The 16,150-nt window shown below is 42.4% G+C and overlaps 1 protein-coding gene across 3 annotated transcripts in view; it reads right to left on the reverse strand.

Annotated features, from left to right (window-relative positions):
* Nucleotides 1-399: 399 nt before the first annotated feature.
* LOC120455562 (zinc finger CCCH domain-containing protein 13) overlaps nucleotides 400-16,150 on the reverse strand; it is a 151,530-nt gene continuing 135,779 nt past the window's right edge. For 2 of the 3 annotated variants that reach the window (XM_039641924.1, XM_039641923.1), the window contains 4 exons: nucleotides 5,544-5,856; nucleotides 5,070-5,296; nucleotides 3,267-3,973; nucleotides 400-3,198 (listed from right to left, as the gene is read on the reverse strand). In XM_039641924.1, coding sequence (XP_039497858.1) covers nucleotides 1,277-3,198; nucleotides 3,267-3,973; nucleotides 5,070-5,296; nucleotides 5,544-5,738 — 3,051 coding nt within the window. In that variant the 5' untranslated portion in view covers nucleotides 5,739-5,856 and the 3' untranslated portion in view covers nucleotides 400-1,276. Of the gene's footprint in view, nucleotides 3,199-3,266; nucleotides 3,974-5,069; nucleotides 5,297-5,543; nucleotides 5,857-9,154; nucleotides 9,286-16,150 lie in introns of those variants that run through there. The other variant, XM_039641922.1, reaches the window with a different exon arrangement.

The raw sequence follows: 16,150 nt of genomic DNA on the forward strand, positions 1-16,150 counted from the left end.
AAACAAACAACAAAAACTATTGTGAAAAAACCAAACAAAAAGTTTTTAAATTAAACAATAAAAATGTAAAACAACAAAATGCCACGTTGTTTTTATGTGTCGTAGACATACATTTTACTGATTCGATCTGTAGAGTTGTTTTAACAGTTTTGATCTACAAATGAAAATTAGCAAAAGCTTTCGACATGTGTAAAAAAGTGCTCTTTTTACACGTCGAATTAGTTTTCATTAGTTTGACATCTACAGAGTGTACAATCAGATCGTTTTTACATGAAACCTAAAATGTCAAAAGTAGATTTACTGACATCTACTTGAAAAAGATATTGCCTTTTTTAAAATTTCTATATTAACACATTTTCCATAGAAATAAAAAGATGAGGTATATTTTTACTAGCGCTTTATTAATGCAAATATCAAGTTGATAACAAATAGATACATCAGCTATGCATATGTTTTATGTTTTATATTGTGTATATTTATCTATATTATATGCTTACAGATATCAGATATCATGACATATGTGGACTGTATAGCAAAAAAAAAAAAGGTGAATAACCAACCAACCGCGCAACTTAAGGTATCAAAAAAACAAAAAAAAAAATGGTAAGAAATCCAAAGCGATTCTTGTTTCGTTGGCTTTTAGATAACATTAGATACATATACATATACATATACATATAATCGTAGGCTAAATCAGTATTATGCATATAATAAAAACACGATTTCTCTCTCTGAAGGCACATAATTACAGGGGCTGGCGCCTTACTGTTCAATCCGATCTCGGATCCCCAACGGCCCCCATTTAAGGCGCGTTTTGATGTCGGGGCAGGAATGAATGGATATATAGTTCTATATATCTGCCGCGTGTATCTCGATTGAGAGGGCAAACTTTGCTATAGCAAAGTGCTGACAATGAAAACTCGTTCGATCGTTTTGGAGTCGTCATAAGCAGTAGCCACTGTTGTTTCTTCTTAGACTAAATGTTTACATGGATATTTGTTTTATTTTTTTGTGTTATTCGAGTGTCGCTGATATCTCTGTATATACTTTTGTAGATCTCAAAATGAAATGCACTTTTGGGAAATTATTTAGGGATTCTTAAAAAAATTTGTATAATTTTGTAAAGATTTCGTAAAATCCATTAAGACCTTAGCGACACCCACATATTTTCCCCCCCTTCGATTAGTTTGGACTTCGTTGCACGGTTTTCACTTTTGGTCAGGGGTGCTCCTATTCCAAGAGCAAGAACCACTTAATGGCTAGGTTCCGATCCTTCTCAATACGGATTCACTGCAGCCAGACCAACTCTTCCGCCGGTTCTGGCGAAAACGGGCTCTGCATAGCTGTGCCTGTAGCCCTTGGGCATTTGGGTCAGTGGCTTGCCCGAATTTCCACCGGAAGAAGCACCACCTCCTCCGGCGCCACCTCCGCCGCCACCACCGCCACCACCACCTCCTCCTATCTCTCCAGATCTGCTGGGCGTGGCTGCGGGTGAAGGATATCGCTCCATGTGGCCACGACCCGAACCCGTCGTCGATGGATTCTTGGTTTCCACACTCTGCAGGAACTCTCGGGAGTGGGCGCGTCCTCCGGGTCTTTCCCTCTCCCTCTCCCGCTCGTGACGGTAGGGATCCCGGGACTGGTCCCGGTTGTAGTCCCGATCTCTGTCGCGCTCTCTGTCCCGCACAGTGCGCTCCAAGTGCCTGGGTGGCTCCGGTTCCCATTCGCCGCGGGATCTGGCGCGGGATCGGTTTAGGTCACGTGAATTGGACTTTTCGCTGACCACCGGCGGTTCCTCCTCCTCGCTCCACTGCTCGTAGGTGTTGGGTGGCTCGACGGAGCCGCGACGCCGGCGGGATGACGACCGATACGGATCCCGGTGCGGCGTGTCGCGCTCATCCACGTCCGGATAGCGATTTACCGCCGGACGCTGTTCCATGGCCCGGAACTTGTCCTTGGCATCGTGGAAGCGATCGCGCTGGGAGCCCTGCGTGACCGGTGGCTCCCTGAAGTCTCGATCCCGATCTCGCTCCCGCTCCCTCTCTCGCTCCCTCTCCCTGGTCTTGGGAGCACCTTCTCCATAACGCATGCCCGTGGACTTCATCATCTTCTCCATGCTCTGTATGTAGGGCAGGCTCTCGGCCTCCCGGTAGGGATTGCGATCCCGGGAGTGCTCCCTCTCGCGTTCATGATCCCGTCGCCGCTCACGGTCAGCATCCCTGGGATGATCCCTTGTATGATCCCTGGGATGATCCCTGTCACCCCGTTCCCTGTCATGTCGACGTTCCGTGGTCCTTTGACCCAGATCCGTGCCCCTGTGCACGGCGGCGTATTTGTTGTGACCGGCTGAGCCACCCGTGGATGTGGGTACTCCGCCGGTGGGATGATCGAAGGGCAGATGCTCCGTTGTGGACTCCACATAGCGCTGGCGATAGCGCTGATCCTCGCCAACGCCGTAATTCTTGAGCAACTGCTGCTTCTTGCTGGTGTACTCCATGAACTTTTGCTTGTCGGTGAGGTTCTCCTTGCGCTGATGGTGATGCACTGGTGGCCCCTGCTGCTGCTGCTGCTGGTGGTGCTGGTGCAGTGGCAGTGACTCACTGCCCGGATCCGAGTCCTCGAAATCATCGTGGTTATCCTCGAGACGAGAGCGTGGCTTCCGATCGCGTGGCTCGTGTGCCAACTTCTTGTTCAGCAGACGATTGATCTCGTTGTATTTATCCGTGTCCCGCAATTTGGCCGGCTGATGATTGCCGGAGGATTGCTGCTGCTCCTGCTGCATCACCCGATTGAACTTGGCATCGTAGTCGGCCGGACGCATTATGATCGGCTTGATCTCATCCTCGCGACTCCACGACTTGTTCGAATTGGATGCTGGCGTCTTGGTCCGCTCACGATCGCGTTCTCGATCCCGCTCCCGCTCTCGCTCTCGTTCCCTATTCCTCTCAAGCTCTCGATCTCGCTCCCGTTCGCGCTCTCTGTTCCTCTCGAGCTCCCGCTCCCGCTCCCTCTCCCGCTCCAGTTCCCTTTCGCTGGGACGCGGCTGATACGGCTTGGCTGGCAGATCCCGGAGATAGCTATCCTCCGGCGGCTGGACGGCGCTCTTCCGCTTCAGTTGCGCGTGATGGGGCAACGCGATTTGTGACGGCTTCAGCGCAATCACCGAGTTGTCCGCCTCGTTCGACCAGTGCTCGTCATCTGCAAATGGTTTACATTCGAAATTCCATTTAATACTATAGTTTATAGCGCATGCAGTAACCACTTACCGCTGGAACTGTTGAGCTCCTGCCGCTCGGGACTTGGTGCCAGATCGGAACCGATGCCCGAGGATCCGCGCGAGGAAACCTGCTTGCCATTGGCGTTGGTCGCCGCTCCGCCCGCCACATTGGCCACGCCCGGTACCTGACCCTTCGGCGAACCGCCCACAATGAGAGCGTTCCGACAGCGCCGCAGCTCGATGGCCGTGAGATTGCCCTTGGATCGGTGCACCGTATCGTAATCCCTGGGGGGCAGCAGCAATGGCGGCCCATTCCCATTCAACTTGGCCCTCAGTTCGGCGGCCAGGGAATCGAAGAGGTCGCTATTCTGCTGCGGCGTCAGCGGCGGATGATGCAGCGAATGTGGCGGCGGATGATGTGGATGGGCATGCGGATGGGACTTGGCGTTGCCGTGCGGCGGCGAGCGGGAAACGGGCGATGAGCCACCCGCAACCAGGCCGTGCTCCTCGCTGCACTCCGATTCCCGGGTGCTGTTGCCCGTATCGCTGCCCAGCGAGCTGCTGAATCTCTTCGGGGAGGAGGTCTCGTGACGACGACCCTCACGATAGCCGCCCGATGTTTGTGACTGCAGTTGGTGGTGGTGGTGGTGGTGCTGTGAGCCAGGTCCTGCTCCGCCGGAGGACGAGGACTTGCCGTTCGACTCGTGTCGCTTCTCGTTGCTGCCGTTCATGGGAATCGGCGGCAGGATGCCCAATCTAAAAAGGTAATTTCTAGTTAGTATTTGGGATGAAAAAATAATAATTTATAGAGATATAACAAGCGCATATGCACAACTACCAGAATTGCACAGCTACCAGAATTTGCAGAATTTTCTCCACTTTGCCAGGCAGCTTTTCCACCTTTATCGATGGTGACAGCCTGGCACGGCGGCACTTTTCAAAGCAGAATTACCGCGAAGCCAGCGAGTGAGCTTCTAGAGGCATTTAAGATATTCAAACTCATGGATGTGCATGTGCTCTTCGTTGTTGAAGAAGTCGTTGTGGATGAGGATGTGGATGTGGGTGCAGCGTGGGCGATGGCGAATCGCTGGGCTGTCTTGGTGGGAATGCGGCAGTCGGTGAAGATTGCCAATGCAATTACTTTGGGAACTGGGACCACGCTGGGAGTCCACAAGCCCCCCCACTATCATCATCATCATCATCATCTGCATCCACATCCACATCCCCAGCAGGGCGATTATCGCGATTGCTCGTCATGTGTTTGGGTGAGTGTGTCTAATGGAGTGACTAAGTGGCCCGGCTGTCACTGCTTCTGCTTCCTGCTCGCTGCCAAAGTTGGCGGCACAATTAATTAAACGTTGCATAACAAAACTCCCCCAGCAGTCGCAAAAAAAATTTAAAAAAATAAGAAGAAAAAACTAAAAAAACGAATGCTGCAAATGCCCAATTAACATTATAATGTGCAACTGTGCTTTAAACTTATAGAGCTGTTTTCCTGATGACCATTTGGGATTTTTTTGTACTAAAGCAGTTAAAGCAGTTAAAAAATATATTTTTCAATTATATGAAATGTATAAAATCTGCAATTAATAATGTGCAACTGTGCTTTAAAGTTATACAGCTGTTTTCCTGTTTTTCTGATGACCATTTGGGAATTTTTTGTACTAAAGCAGTTGAAGCAGTTAAAAAATATATTTTTCAATTATATGAAATGTATAAAATCCGCAATTAATAAGCAACTATTATTATTCCTAGCAAAATTGTTTTCTGTCCTATTTTTAATGGATTTTATCCTTCTTGCCAAGCAGCAAATCCCATTTAAAAAAAAAAGGTAATTAAACTTATGGCCCACCTGGTCTCCAGCTCCTCGAAACGCTTCTGGTTGTCGGGCCGGTTGATGAGGATCTGCAGCTGGAGATGCAGTGCCTCCGCCGTCGTCTCCGAGTCGCAGCGGTAGGCGTGGACGTGGAGCGGGCACTTGGTGGCCGGATTGTACAGCAGCAGGACGCAGGCGACGATGTCGTCCGTCTGCACGGAGCTGGTTATGGCACTGTGTGGAATCAGATGCTTCGAGGCTCCCTGCGGATGGTTGGTTGATCGAGAACAGGAATTAGATTGGGTGCGTTGCACAGCAGGGATTCTGTTAACTGAAAACCCGACCAAGTCTAAAGTTCCAAATGCCTGCAGTTAACGTGCAACATTTTTAACTCGTTGAATTTTAGAATATCCAAACAGAATGACTACATTTTCTAACAAGAACTGTTGAAATAGTTTTTCCATTTAATGGCAGTACTTTCTAACCCTCTTTTTTTTTTCTCCCACTCACCTGGACGATTTTGATGCCCTTGTGGGAGACCTGGAGCGTGACCTTGAGCGGCTCCTGGCCGCGCGACCTGTCCACCAAATAGGGCAGCACCGAGTTGATGACGCGGGCGCCACGCAGCCCCTTCGCCTCCTCGGCGCCCAGGAACCACACATAGTAGGAGGCCTTCTGCACGTCGCGACGCAGGCGCAGCGCCATCTTCAGGACGGAATGTGCAACTCAGGCACACTCTAAGAAAATGTGGCAACTATTCAAAAGACGTTTGATGATTGTCGATGGTTGGTTGGGTGTAAATGCAAACTGGCATTTAGATAATCTGAAATTAGATAACTTATATTTATTGCGTGTTTAACATAATACGGTGTATATTTAATAATACTTAATGTAGAACTACGCCTTATTCCATATAAAGAATACATTGACAAGTTATGAATATTGACAAGTTCTCTGTATAATTAAAAACGAAGTCAAGGTGATAAAACATGAATGACAAATCACTTATTGAAATCGCCATATTTGCATACGCTTGAAAATCGAATTAGACGCTTTTAGTAATCGAACCCGAATGGCAATAAAAATCTGTAATTTGAAAACGGGTTTGTCTGAAATATTTGCTGTGTTGGAATTCCTAATGGATGATTACACAAAGCGATTTGAAAAATACTGGCATTTACTACAAATACCATATTTTTGAAAAATGTTGCTATTATGATAACTGTGACAAATTCTAAATATACTAAAGTAGAACAGGTTTCCGCCAATAAACGAAAAGACGACACAAAACCATTTGATACGTCAACCTGACTACCAGAGCCATCCGTTAGCTTCCACCAAAGAAGCATCCCAAATCGGAAAACAGAATGTTACCGAAAAACATAATCCGAATGGGGGAAAAGCATATAGCATATAGTATCTCGACAATCGCCTATGATTAATGACACCACAAATCAGATCTTAATGGCAAAGAGGAAACGTTGCGAACGGGGGATTTCAATTTGATCGACAAAAAGCAGCGAACACAAAAACACACTGGAATGCAAATCGCATTCGTGGAGGCAACTGCTTTTCGATAGAAGTGGAGGCTAACGGCAAGCCAGATGGATTCAAATGCAATCTCGTCATGTGTCATAATTCTGTGAAATCAAGAAAACCAGAAAGTCATCCGTGGAGGAACATCAAAACTGGGGCCAAAAAAAACAACCGACCAAAATCGAACCGGCCATACGAGCAAACGGTATTAACCCGTCACACAGGTGTTGGATGCCACTCAAATGCACTGGAAAAAATATTGCTCTTATTTTAACAAAAGTAGTTGCCAGTTACGCAGTTGAATGGGTACATTCAATTGTATTTTTACTGGAATTTATCAATCGATTTCTATGTACAATCTAATACTTTTAGATACTTTTTTTCACTATCTACTGCTATTGCTTTTAATGTACCATTAATGCATCGCACTGTGTACGAGATTCTTCCCAAATAACGTTTATAATCGATGATTATGTGCGACTTGTTGTTCGCCACCGCGTAGGCCAAAAGAATCTTGTTTTTTCAGTTATGCATTCAGCTCAATAACAAGGCGAATAAAAACCGCAGAGAAGGAGATTCTTTATTGTGAGCTTAACAAATTTACATACGCCACCAAAGTCGCTGAGAAAAAACGTTTATACATATATTTTGATATATATATATAACTGAAAAACGATATTGTTTGCCTCAAAATGGATCTAAATATATTAAATTTTTGATACTGCATTATAATGGCACAAAAAACGAAACGAACCTGACTGAATGTGAAAAGCACACCTGGTTGTTGAGATTGTGATTGAAATGGCAAAAGGTCTAGAAATAAATTTGGCAGTACGTGATTTTTGGCAACTTTGCATTTACGGAGTTAAAATGTGAGATATTGAATTTGAAGACAACATTGTTTGTGAAATGTGTAAATGTGAAATTGCCAATTGCAAATTGCCATTGTGGAAGTAAACAATTTTCAATTCGTTTCGATTGGCAATATTTTCGAGTATGTTTCAGGAAGTATAGCTGTTAAGTCATAGCAAAAATGTGGCTTTGTGCAATCCAACTACGTATTTTTGTGGTCAAAACTTGTTTCAAAAGTTTGTTTTATTGTGGGAACTTTGATTGATGGCCCATTGAGCTAAAGTGACCTTTGTTTTGGTACTCACATAAACCTAAAGCCCCTGATTTTCAGGTGAATATCATATAACTATAAGCGCGAAAAATATATAATATATTTATTTATTGAATTGAATAACTGATGTCAACTTATTTGGGACCTCCCCGCAGAAGATATCAGTTCTAAACTTGGCTAAATATTCAGTAAACAAGTTCGAAGCTAGCAACTCCCCAGAGCCAAAAAAAATCTACATTTTATGCGAATGTGATGAAAGAGCCACGTTCGTACAGCAGTTAAAGATATTAGCATAAACAATCCGTTTTGCTGATCAGCCAAGCAGCAAATAAACAATTTGCAAAGAGATCTTTTGTTATGCCGGATTGTGTCTGTCCAAGGGTCTGTATATAAGCTATATCTATATATCTATCTGTAGAGCAATCTGTAGAATCGTCTGTTTGTAATAACACGAGTTTCATGTCTCGCCGCATTGTGTTTTATTTTCATAGCTGAGCTTAACTAAGATTCAGAATTTGTATACATTTCATTGATAAATGTAACTTGTATGTATAAGAAAAATTCATAAATAGTTTACTTTCTATATTCGTATTTCTAAGTTCGTTATCTTATTACTCGCAGTTCTATAAGCCCTAATTTCCATTTAAAGGTTTTATATGATTTATATATTTTTGCATGCTTAACAGAAAACTTGTTAATATTATAACATATGGAATATCTTAACAGATGGGCGTGTTTAATATTTAATATAGTCCAGTTGTTAGTTTTAGAAGCAAGATAGGTGTATCTTGTATTTGAAGAGTTCTTCCAAGAGTATCTTATAGAACCATTTTGTGTGCAAATCATATATGCAAATCAAGAGCTCTTTGGGCGTTAGTTGCGGATTCTTTTTGTATGGCTCGCAATTGTCTATTGTTGCTGGCCTTTTTTTTGTTAGCCATTTATTGGATTCGCATTGCCATTTTTGTTGTTCGGCGTGGTTCGGTTTATTTCTTCTGGCTAATAAATGGGTTAAGCGCATTTTCTGCCGTCTTTCCGATGGGAATTGGTAACACAGTCGTGTGCACACTTAGAGATACACAGATACACCGAGATACACTGAGATACACCGATACACAGATACACTTTGGCACTTGCACTATTTGTTTGCTCGTTTGTTTTGTTATGTTTTGTTTGGATTGTTGTTGTTGTTTTTCGTTTGGCATTTATTCTTTCTACGCCTTTGCTCCATTTCCGAGCTGAACTCGATCAATGAACCGTTTAAAGCTCTCTCACAGATACGCACACACACACACACACACACTTGCGCCGAAGTGGAGCGTTTAAATTTCTAAAAAACTTATTTGATTAACGGTAATGGCCGAGAGAGTCTTCTTTCTCTCACGCACACATCACACCATGCACACACACACACACACTCACACTAGCATACACACACACACACACACACACCAGTACACACCTCAGTATCTATGAGTGGTGGTGGTTGGGGAGGTACAAAAAAAAGTTAACAAAAAGAGTTCGCTTCACTCGCGCCCAGCTTTGAATTCAACCGCGAACAGACGTCTCAACGCTTCGACCGCCAGCAATTGACTGACTTGGCTGACTGCCTCGAAAACCGCTCGCAGCCCACAGCTCTCGACCGAGCCGTAACCCCCCAGCCCCCTCAGACCCCTTCCCCCAGACGATCCCGCCAGACCCCCCGTGCACTGCGAGAAATAAGCCCCGAGTAGTGTTGCAGAACTAACACTCTGACTTACTTGGCAGTATGTAAGTTGCAGTAAGTTTCGGTAACTTCAATTTTGCATTTACTTTTTTTGAAGCAACAGTAAAAAATGACCGCTAAGTTAAAATTTATAATATATATACATATACCTCATTCGAATATAAATGTTATTTAAAAAAAAAAAATGATATATGTATATACCTAATTCAAATATAAATGTTATTTAAAAAGGAAATAAATAATATATATACCTAATTCAAAGATAAATGTTATTTAAATAAGAAATAAATAATATATACCTCATTTGATTATAAATGTTATCTAAAAAATAAATTGTGAAATGGAATCAGCACACATTAAAACGCAGAATTCAACTTTTTAGCTAAGAAATGACTTATTGACATTTTTCCTTTTCTAATGCCTAAGCTAGTTTCTTTTGCAGTGTAGATCGCACCAACGGAGCCGAGGCCGAACTTGTTTTTTGGCTTAGGCCGCAAAGAAAGTCAAGTAGTAGTACCCACTGCTATATATCGCACCTTGGGCCAGGTGATCGTGAAGTATTCTCATCTCAGGTGAAATTCAGTGAGATGCATTTAAGTGAGCTGCATTGCAAATTAATGTGAATAGAAAAGATAGGTTCAGCAATGACTGGCTTGCATAATTGCAAAACTATGAACAATTTTTAACTCTTTATGTGAAATTTTGGTTATTTTTTTAATTTTTTTAATTTTACATCAGATTTGAGATTCGAAATTCGAGTGCTGATCGCTGATGATTGGTACCACTGTGCGCTTGTCTTGACTGCGGAGTCTTGTGCTGGAATGTGTTGAAATTAAAAGTTGTTGGATTTTTGGGCGCAGCAGCGTCAACTTCGCGGCCCTGGCCAAAGTGTTGTTGTTGTTGTTCTTCTTCTTCTTCTTCATGTTGTTGTTGTTGCCGACTTCTTTTTGTTTTTGGCTCAGACAGGTGTACAGACGCTATTGTTGTTGCCACTGGTGGCTGGCGGTGGTTGTGGTGCTATTGATATAGCATTGAGCACTTTTTGAAAAGCCGTCGTGCATTCTACAAGTTTTCCAGCCACCAACTACCACCACCACTACTTGGCCAACTTTGATTGTGGTTGCAAAAAAATAGAAAAAGAAAAACAAAATACAATAAAAGAAGAAAAAAACTAAGAAATAAAGTAGGAAAAGACTCGACAGAAAATGAAAAACTTGGCATTTAACTTGGGCTTTTGGCCCGGCCAGTGAAATCCGCGTTTTCAAAACGGAAATGCTCAAATTTAGCCAAGGTGTCGATTTGGTTTTTGGCCCAGTTCTCTCGAATCTTGTTTTCGAATATTTCCTCTGCGCCGAGATATTGAGTTTGATGGATGGATGAATTGACAATGTGAAGTCAGCTCAGCTTGATGGCAGTGCGGCGGCTCAATTCGATTCATGTTCTAATCTGATGGATTGCGATAGATATCCAAGCCAATTTATGAGGCTGAGTTTATGTGGTATTTTTTAATTTAACGAAATGTAGAGCTAATTTATATTTTATATAAAGCTGTGTGCTTGTTTAAATAATCAATACCGTGTAAATCTCAATCTTGATCGAGTAATGACTTCATTTGCGGCTAAACTCCTCCGTTATAATTTCCCATTTTCAAATTAACCCTCATATCTGCTTATGTCCATTTGTAGATTTTCCATTACTTCAACAAAATGAACTTATAACAAGGTGTGGTGCGTTTTGTTGCCTTCTAAACCACCGAAACCCATCAGTGTTTCCTCAATTATCCAAAGAAATTGCTCCATAAAAATGATTGCAATGCATTTTGGGCAAACAATGCTTTCGGCCACATTCACAGAATGATGAGGCACAATTTATTGGACGCTCAAAAGCGACCTTTTTCATATCGTTAGCACTTGGCTGAGTTGATTTTTTAGTTTTTATTCGAACATATGGATATATTGCTGAGGGAGATATAAAAATTAAGTAAATGCCAATGCGAACTCGTGACAAAATTCATAAGTTTACATGCCAGCTCTTCGCACATTGTAAAAGCACCAAAAGTAAAAAGTAAAAAAACAAACAAGCACTATGATAACAATTTAATGACCTTGTACGCTGGCATTTTTGAGGGGCCCATAAATGCATTTTCGGCACGTTTTTCAGCCTGAGATTTCACCAGCCATTCAGTTGTTTTCTTTGGCTTTTTTCTCCTTTTTTTTTTTGTGTTTTTTGACAAATCCCTGCTAACCTGCTGACATGAAATGGGAAGACAGAAAGGCATCAAAAAAAACAATTGCCAAATGGAATTTCACTTTTCTTTGACGTTGGAAAACTAAAAACAAAAAATTACACATGATCCGAGACATGATAATTTGCAATTAAATTCCGCTGGCAGCCGAACTGGTTGCTCAAATATTTGTTCCCATGCTCTGTACATATACGTATATGTATTTTTGGGAGAAATCCACAGATAAATGCGAATATGGCCAAGGCCAAGGAAGAAGCCCAACTCGATGTCCGTTGTCCGTTGTCCGATGTCCGTTGTCCGATGTCCAGTTCACCACCTGCCAGCCACGCCCCGAGCTCTACTAGCTGATTTGTATGGCGGGCAGTGGCTTTCTTTTGGGTGCGACGACACAACGGGTTGTGTGCTGGTTAAGCGCTTTTAATTGAATCGCAATGAGGCGGACGAGAAGTGCAGAGGGGAAATGTATGCGACGTGCACTGAAAGAAATCGCCATTCAAATCGATCATGCCTCTGATGTATACGGTGAAAAAGCAAAGAATCTCTTACAATACTTCATATGATATATGATGGTTATAATCTATGATAATTACATACCAAAGATGACTATGTACCAGCTGGCCATTTCTCACAGTGCACCTGTAGGCAGTGCCGTGTAAAGTGTCCGAGAGTCGAGAAACGCGTTAAACCGCTTTTGATTTTTATATGTGCCCGGTAAAAGTGGGTAATCATCATTAGCGGAGGCAAAACCAATCACTATGCCATCTCTCCGCCGAGAAGCCCCCATCTCCATCCCCATCTCCATCTCCATCCCCACAACCCCATCGAGATCCCCATACCATCCCGATACCATCCACCTGCAGATTAGGCCTCGGTGAGAGTGCGACACAGAGTCTGTGGAAATGGAAATGAAAATGGAAAGATACAAATTAAAACATTGCCAGCCATTCGGCCATGTGGCCATAGTATACGACCCACTCGATTGGATTGCTTACATTTTGGAGAGCAGTGAAATTCACCTGGCTGCTGGTAAGCTGCTAAGCTTCTAAGCCGAGCTCTGAATTTGTCACCGAAACTTTCAATTACCGATCGGAAAGTGAATTTCTCCCAGATTTGCTTTTTATTTGTAGTTTATCTGCAGCACCTTAAATCCAAATGTATCTCGTGCCTCAAACTCAATTACTGGATTTCTTGAAGTGATTTTCTCCCAATAAATTTCACTTGTTTGGTTTGCAAAGTGTGTGGCACTTTGGTCAAATTTGAAGAGCTTTCAAAATGTTTCCAAAAAATGTATCCTTATTATAGCAGAGCTTTATAATATTTCCTATGTCCTATTATTTTTGTTATTTATATATTTTTAGTTTAATCAAAGGTCAAAAATAGTTTACCTTTTTTTCGCCAATAGGATTTTTTCAAATTTTATTTCTGCGATAAAAAAACGATTATTTCTGTGCGCCTTTTTCCAAATTTCGCCACGTAAATGCCCCCGATGGTTATCCTACTTGGCTGACGGCTTCTCGAGCAACTTGGCAACACTTTTGCCCACTTTTGCCACAACAAGTGAAACTCAACTCAAACTTGGAGCTCCTCGAAGCGCCAATTCCGAATCTTTGGCTCCAAAGTGGAACCGCTCTCTTGTCATCATCCGCCCCCCTCACCCTCAAAAAATCCCCAGACGAGACGAGAGCCGACAAAAGAAATTTGATCTATTTCACGTGATTAGCGCAATATAAATTGCTTTCGAGGCTGCAGCAGCTTTAGAGGCTGGAGAAGACAGTGGAGAGAAGACAGTGGAGAGATGACGACGGAGATTTGCTGGCGGCATCCATCGATTGAAGATTGGGTGAAAACGTATTTTTGGGTGTGCCGTAGAACATCAAGCCGCTCATAAAATAGCTGCCAAACCAACCAAAATCAAAATCGAAATCAAAGCAAAAGTCGAAGGCGTGCCAACGGCTCCCTGGACATGGAGATGAATCAAGTGATTGAAATGACTACGAAATTAATTTGAGTTGCTTGAGTCGTATAGAAGACGAATGAATCACTATGAAAGAAATTGAATTGATCGTGGAGAAATTGAGAAATGCAGAAATGGAAAAGGTAAAGATTTCTGCGAAATTTCACGTAAATATGTAATGGTTAATTACTAGAAATAATAATGCCTTGCAATTCGCCACAAACATTTATGTAATATTATTGTTTATCAATACCTAAGTACATTTTGTACCAGTATTTTGTAATGGAACTTTTTGAAGTAACTGATTAATTGTCCGATAAAGCGAAACATCGCTATCTTGACCAACTGCTTAGATTTCCTCACATGCGGGTTCGCACCGATAGGGGGCGCTTTACATAAGCAATAGCCCAAGAAATAAGAGCCCCAAAAAGCCGAAAACCCAATTTCAGTGCCAGTTCCCAATCCCACTATCCCACTATCCCACTATCATACAATCAATTTGGACAATCTTTACGCGGTGTTAACGCTTCGTAACTTTGCAATTACAATCCAAGAGAAGTTGGGGGCTTTCGATGCGGGCACCTGTAGTTTAACTGCTCTCCACATAACCGAAATTAAATGATATAATTACTCTCGCACTCGTACTGTTCCAACGACCGCTATCCAATTTTATTTTAGTTCCCCCAGCCAGCCACAGTTTATTTATTCTGTCTTGCTTCAAGAACTTTTTCGGACGCGTGTCTTTATTTTTATTTTCTTGGATTTTATCCCTTTATTTTTTTTTGTTCGTTAAGTTCTTTCTCTTTTGGCTAGTGGAACACCCATTAATTGTGGCTTGAGTGAACTCTTTGGGTGCGAGCCAATTCTAGGAAATCCCACATCATTTTGGGCACAAGCCAAGCTTAATAAAGCAAAAGTTGCATGGAAATGAAATAAACCTTTAAAAATATATGTATTGCTTGGCCAGAAAAATGATGCGACACTTTGGCAAGATTCAGCGCCGCCCTTTCTCCCTTTCGCAAAATCCAGCATACATTTCTATTTATATTAAAAATTATGAAGTGAAAGTGCAGCGGTCAGTCACACGATCGGGCAAACAGAAGGCGAAATCAATTACTTGTCAATACGTAAATGCGAACATTTATTTGTTTATTTACCCCGCCCAGGCCAAGGCAACACTCGAACCCATCTCATTCGGCATATTTATCGATTCATTACACATTATTTACCCAGCACTTGTGCTTGTTTTTCGTGAGTGTTCGTTGTCGCGGCTGCTGCATTGTATAATAAACAACAATAATAATCATAATTTCCCTCTAATGACAGTGTGTAATGTGTAAATAATTGTTGGGCAAAGCGTACGGGTAAAATCTAATAAAACGGCATGTGCAAAAAAACGATTTAGCAAGAGGAGTATGGCTGAAATTAATAAAGTTATTGTAAACAACTTCTATGAATATTTTATTGGTCTAAATATTATAAAAATTCTCAGAAAGATCAATTCGCAGGTTCCAAAAAAGCCCAACATTTTAAATTGCTGATAAGTCCAATCAAAAATATTCCACGTTTTACAAGACCCTTTTTTTTAATTTTTTTTAATTAAATAACTAATAGAAAAATGTGCGTCAAGATGTCCCAAAGATTGGCTTGTAAATTCCTCGGCGCTCGTGCTGGCTCATCTACTATATTTAGTCGGGCATTTATCTCAATTATAATGCTTTCGCTACTCAATTCGAAATGCTAATGTCGGTGTGAGATCATTAAGAATCCCCGATAACTCACTGCCAGCCAACCCTTTTTCATTTTTTTGTTGTATAGTACTACTCCAGCTTTGCAGCCGGGGACTAAAACTTGTTTCTGCCAATCGATTTAGCTATTCCCATCGATTTGCCTCCTTCGTTCGATGTGCGCATGTGCGCCCATGTGTGTATATTACATCATGGGGCATATACTCGTATTATGCGCAAACCCACAAAGAAAAAAACAAACCAAACCAAGCCAAACCAAACGAAACGAAACCTAATCAACATGTGAACATTGAGCCAGAGGAGGGCTGCTTTTTGCTTTTTGCTAGGGTTTGGCTTTTTTGTTTGCTTCCTGATTGCGAGTCAGCCCCTGACAGGTGCTGATTAACCAACTCTAAAACAACTCTGTTGGCGTCTGTGTTGCACTCGCCTGCATTTGGCGCAATTTAAATGCCAAAACATTTTTTATTCGCATTTTACTCGCTGCGTTTTTCCTGCGTTTGCACCAAAGGGGCTGCATTTTGTCATTCTCTGGGTGCGTGTGCCATAAATAACTCGGCAATTGGTACCGCTCGCGGTCTCAGCATCTTAACATCTTGTGCTTATGTAAGTTTTGCCGCCGACCGAAAAAAAAAACACAAAAAAAAACGAAAGACTTAAGACGCGAACTTTTTGCTTTCCTGGTTTCTTTTCTGATTTCGTGCTGATGTCTTTTTTCGGAACATTGTTACTCTCTCAGTGGGCATAACACTTTTGCTTGCTCAGATTATTCCTAGACATTTGAATTA

This window comes from Drosophila santomea, chromosome X, assembly GCF_016746245.2.
Source record: "Drosophila santomea strain STO CAGO 1482 chromosome X, Prin_Dsan_1.1, whole genome shotgun sequence".
NCBI lineage: Eukaryota > Metazoa > Arthropoda > Insecta > Diptera > Drosophilidae > Drosophila > Drosophila santomea.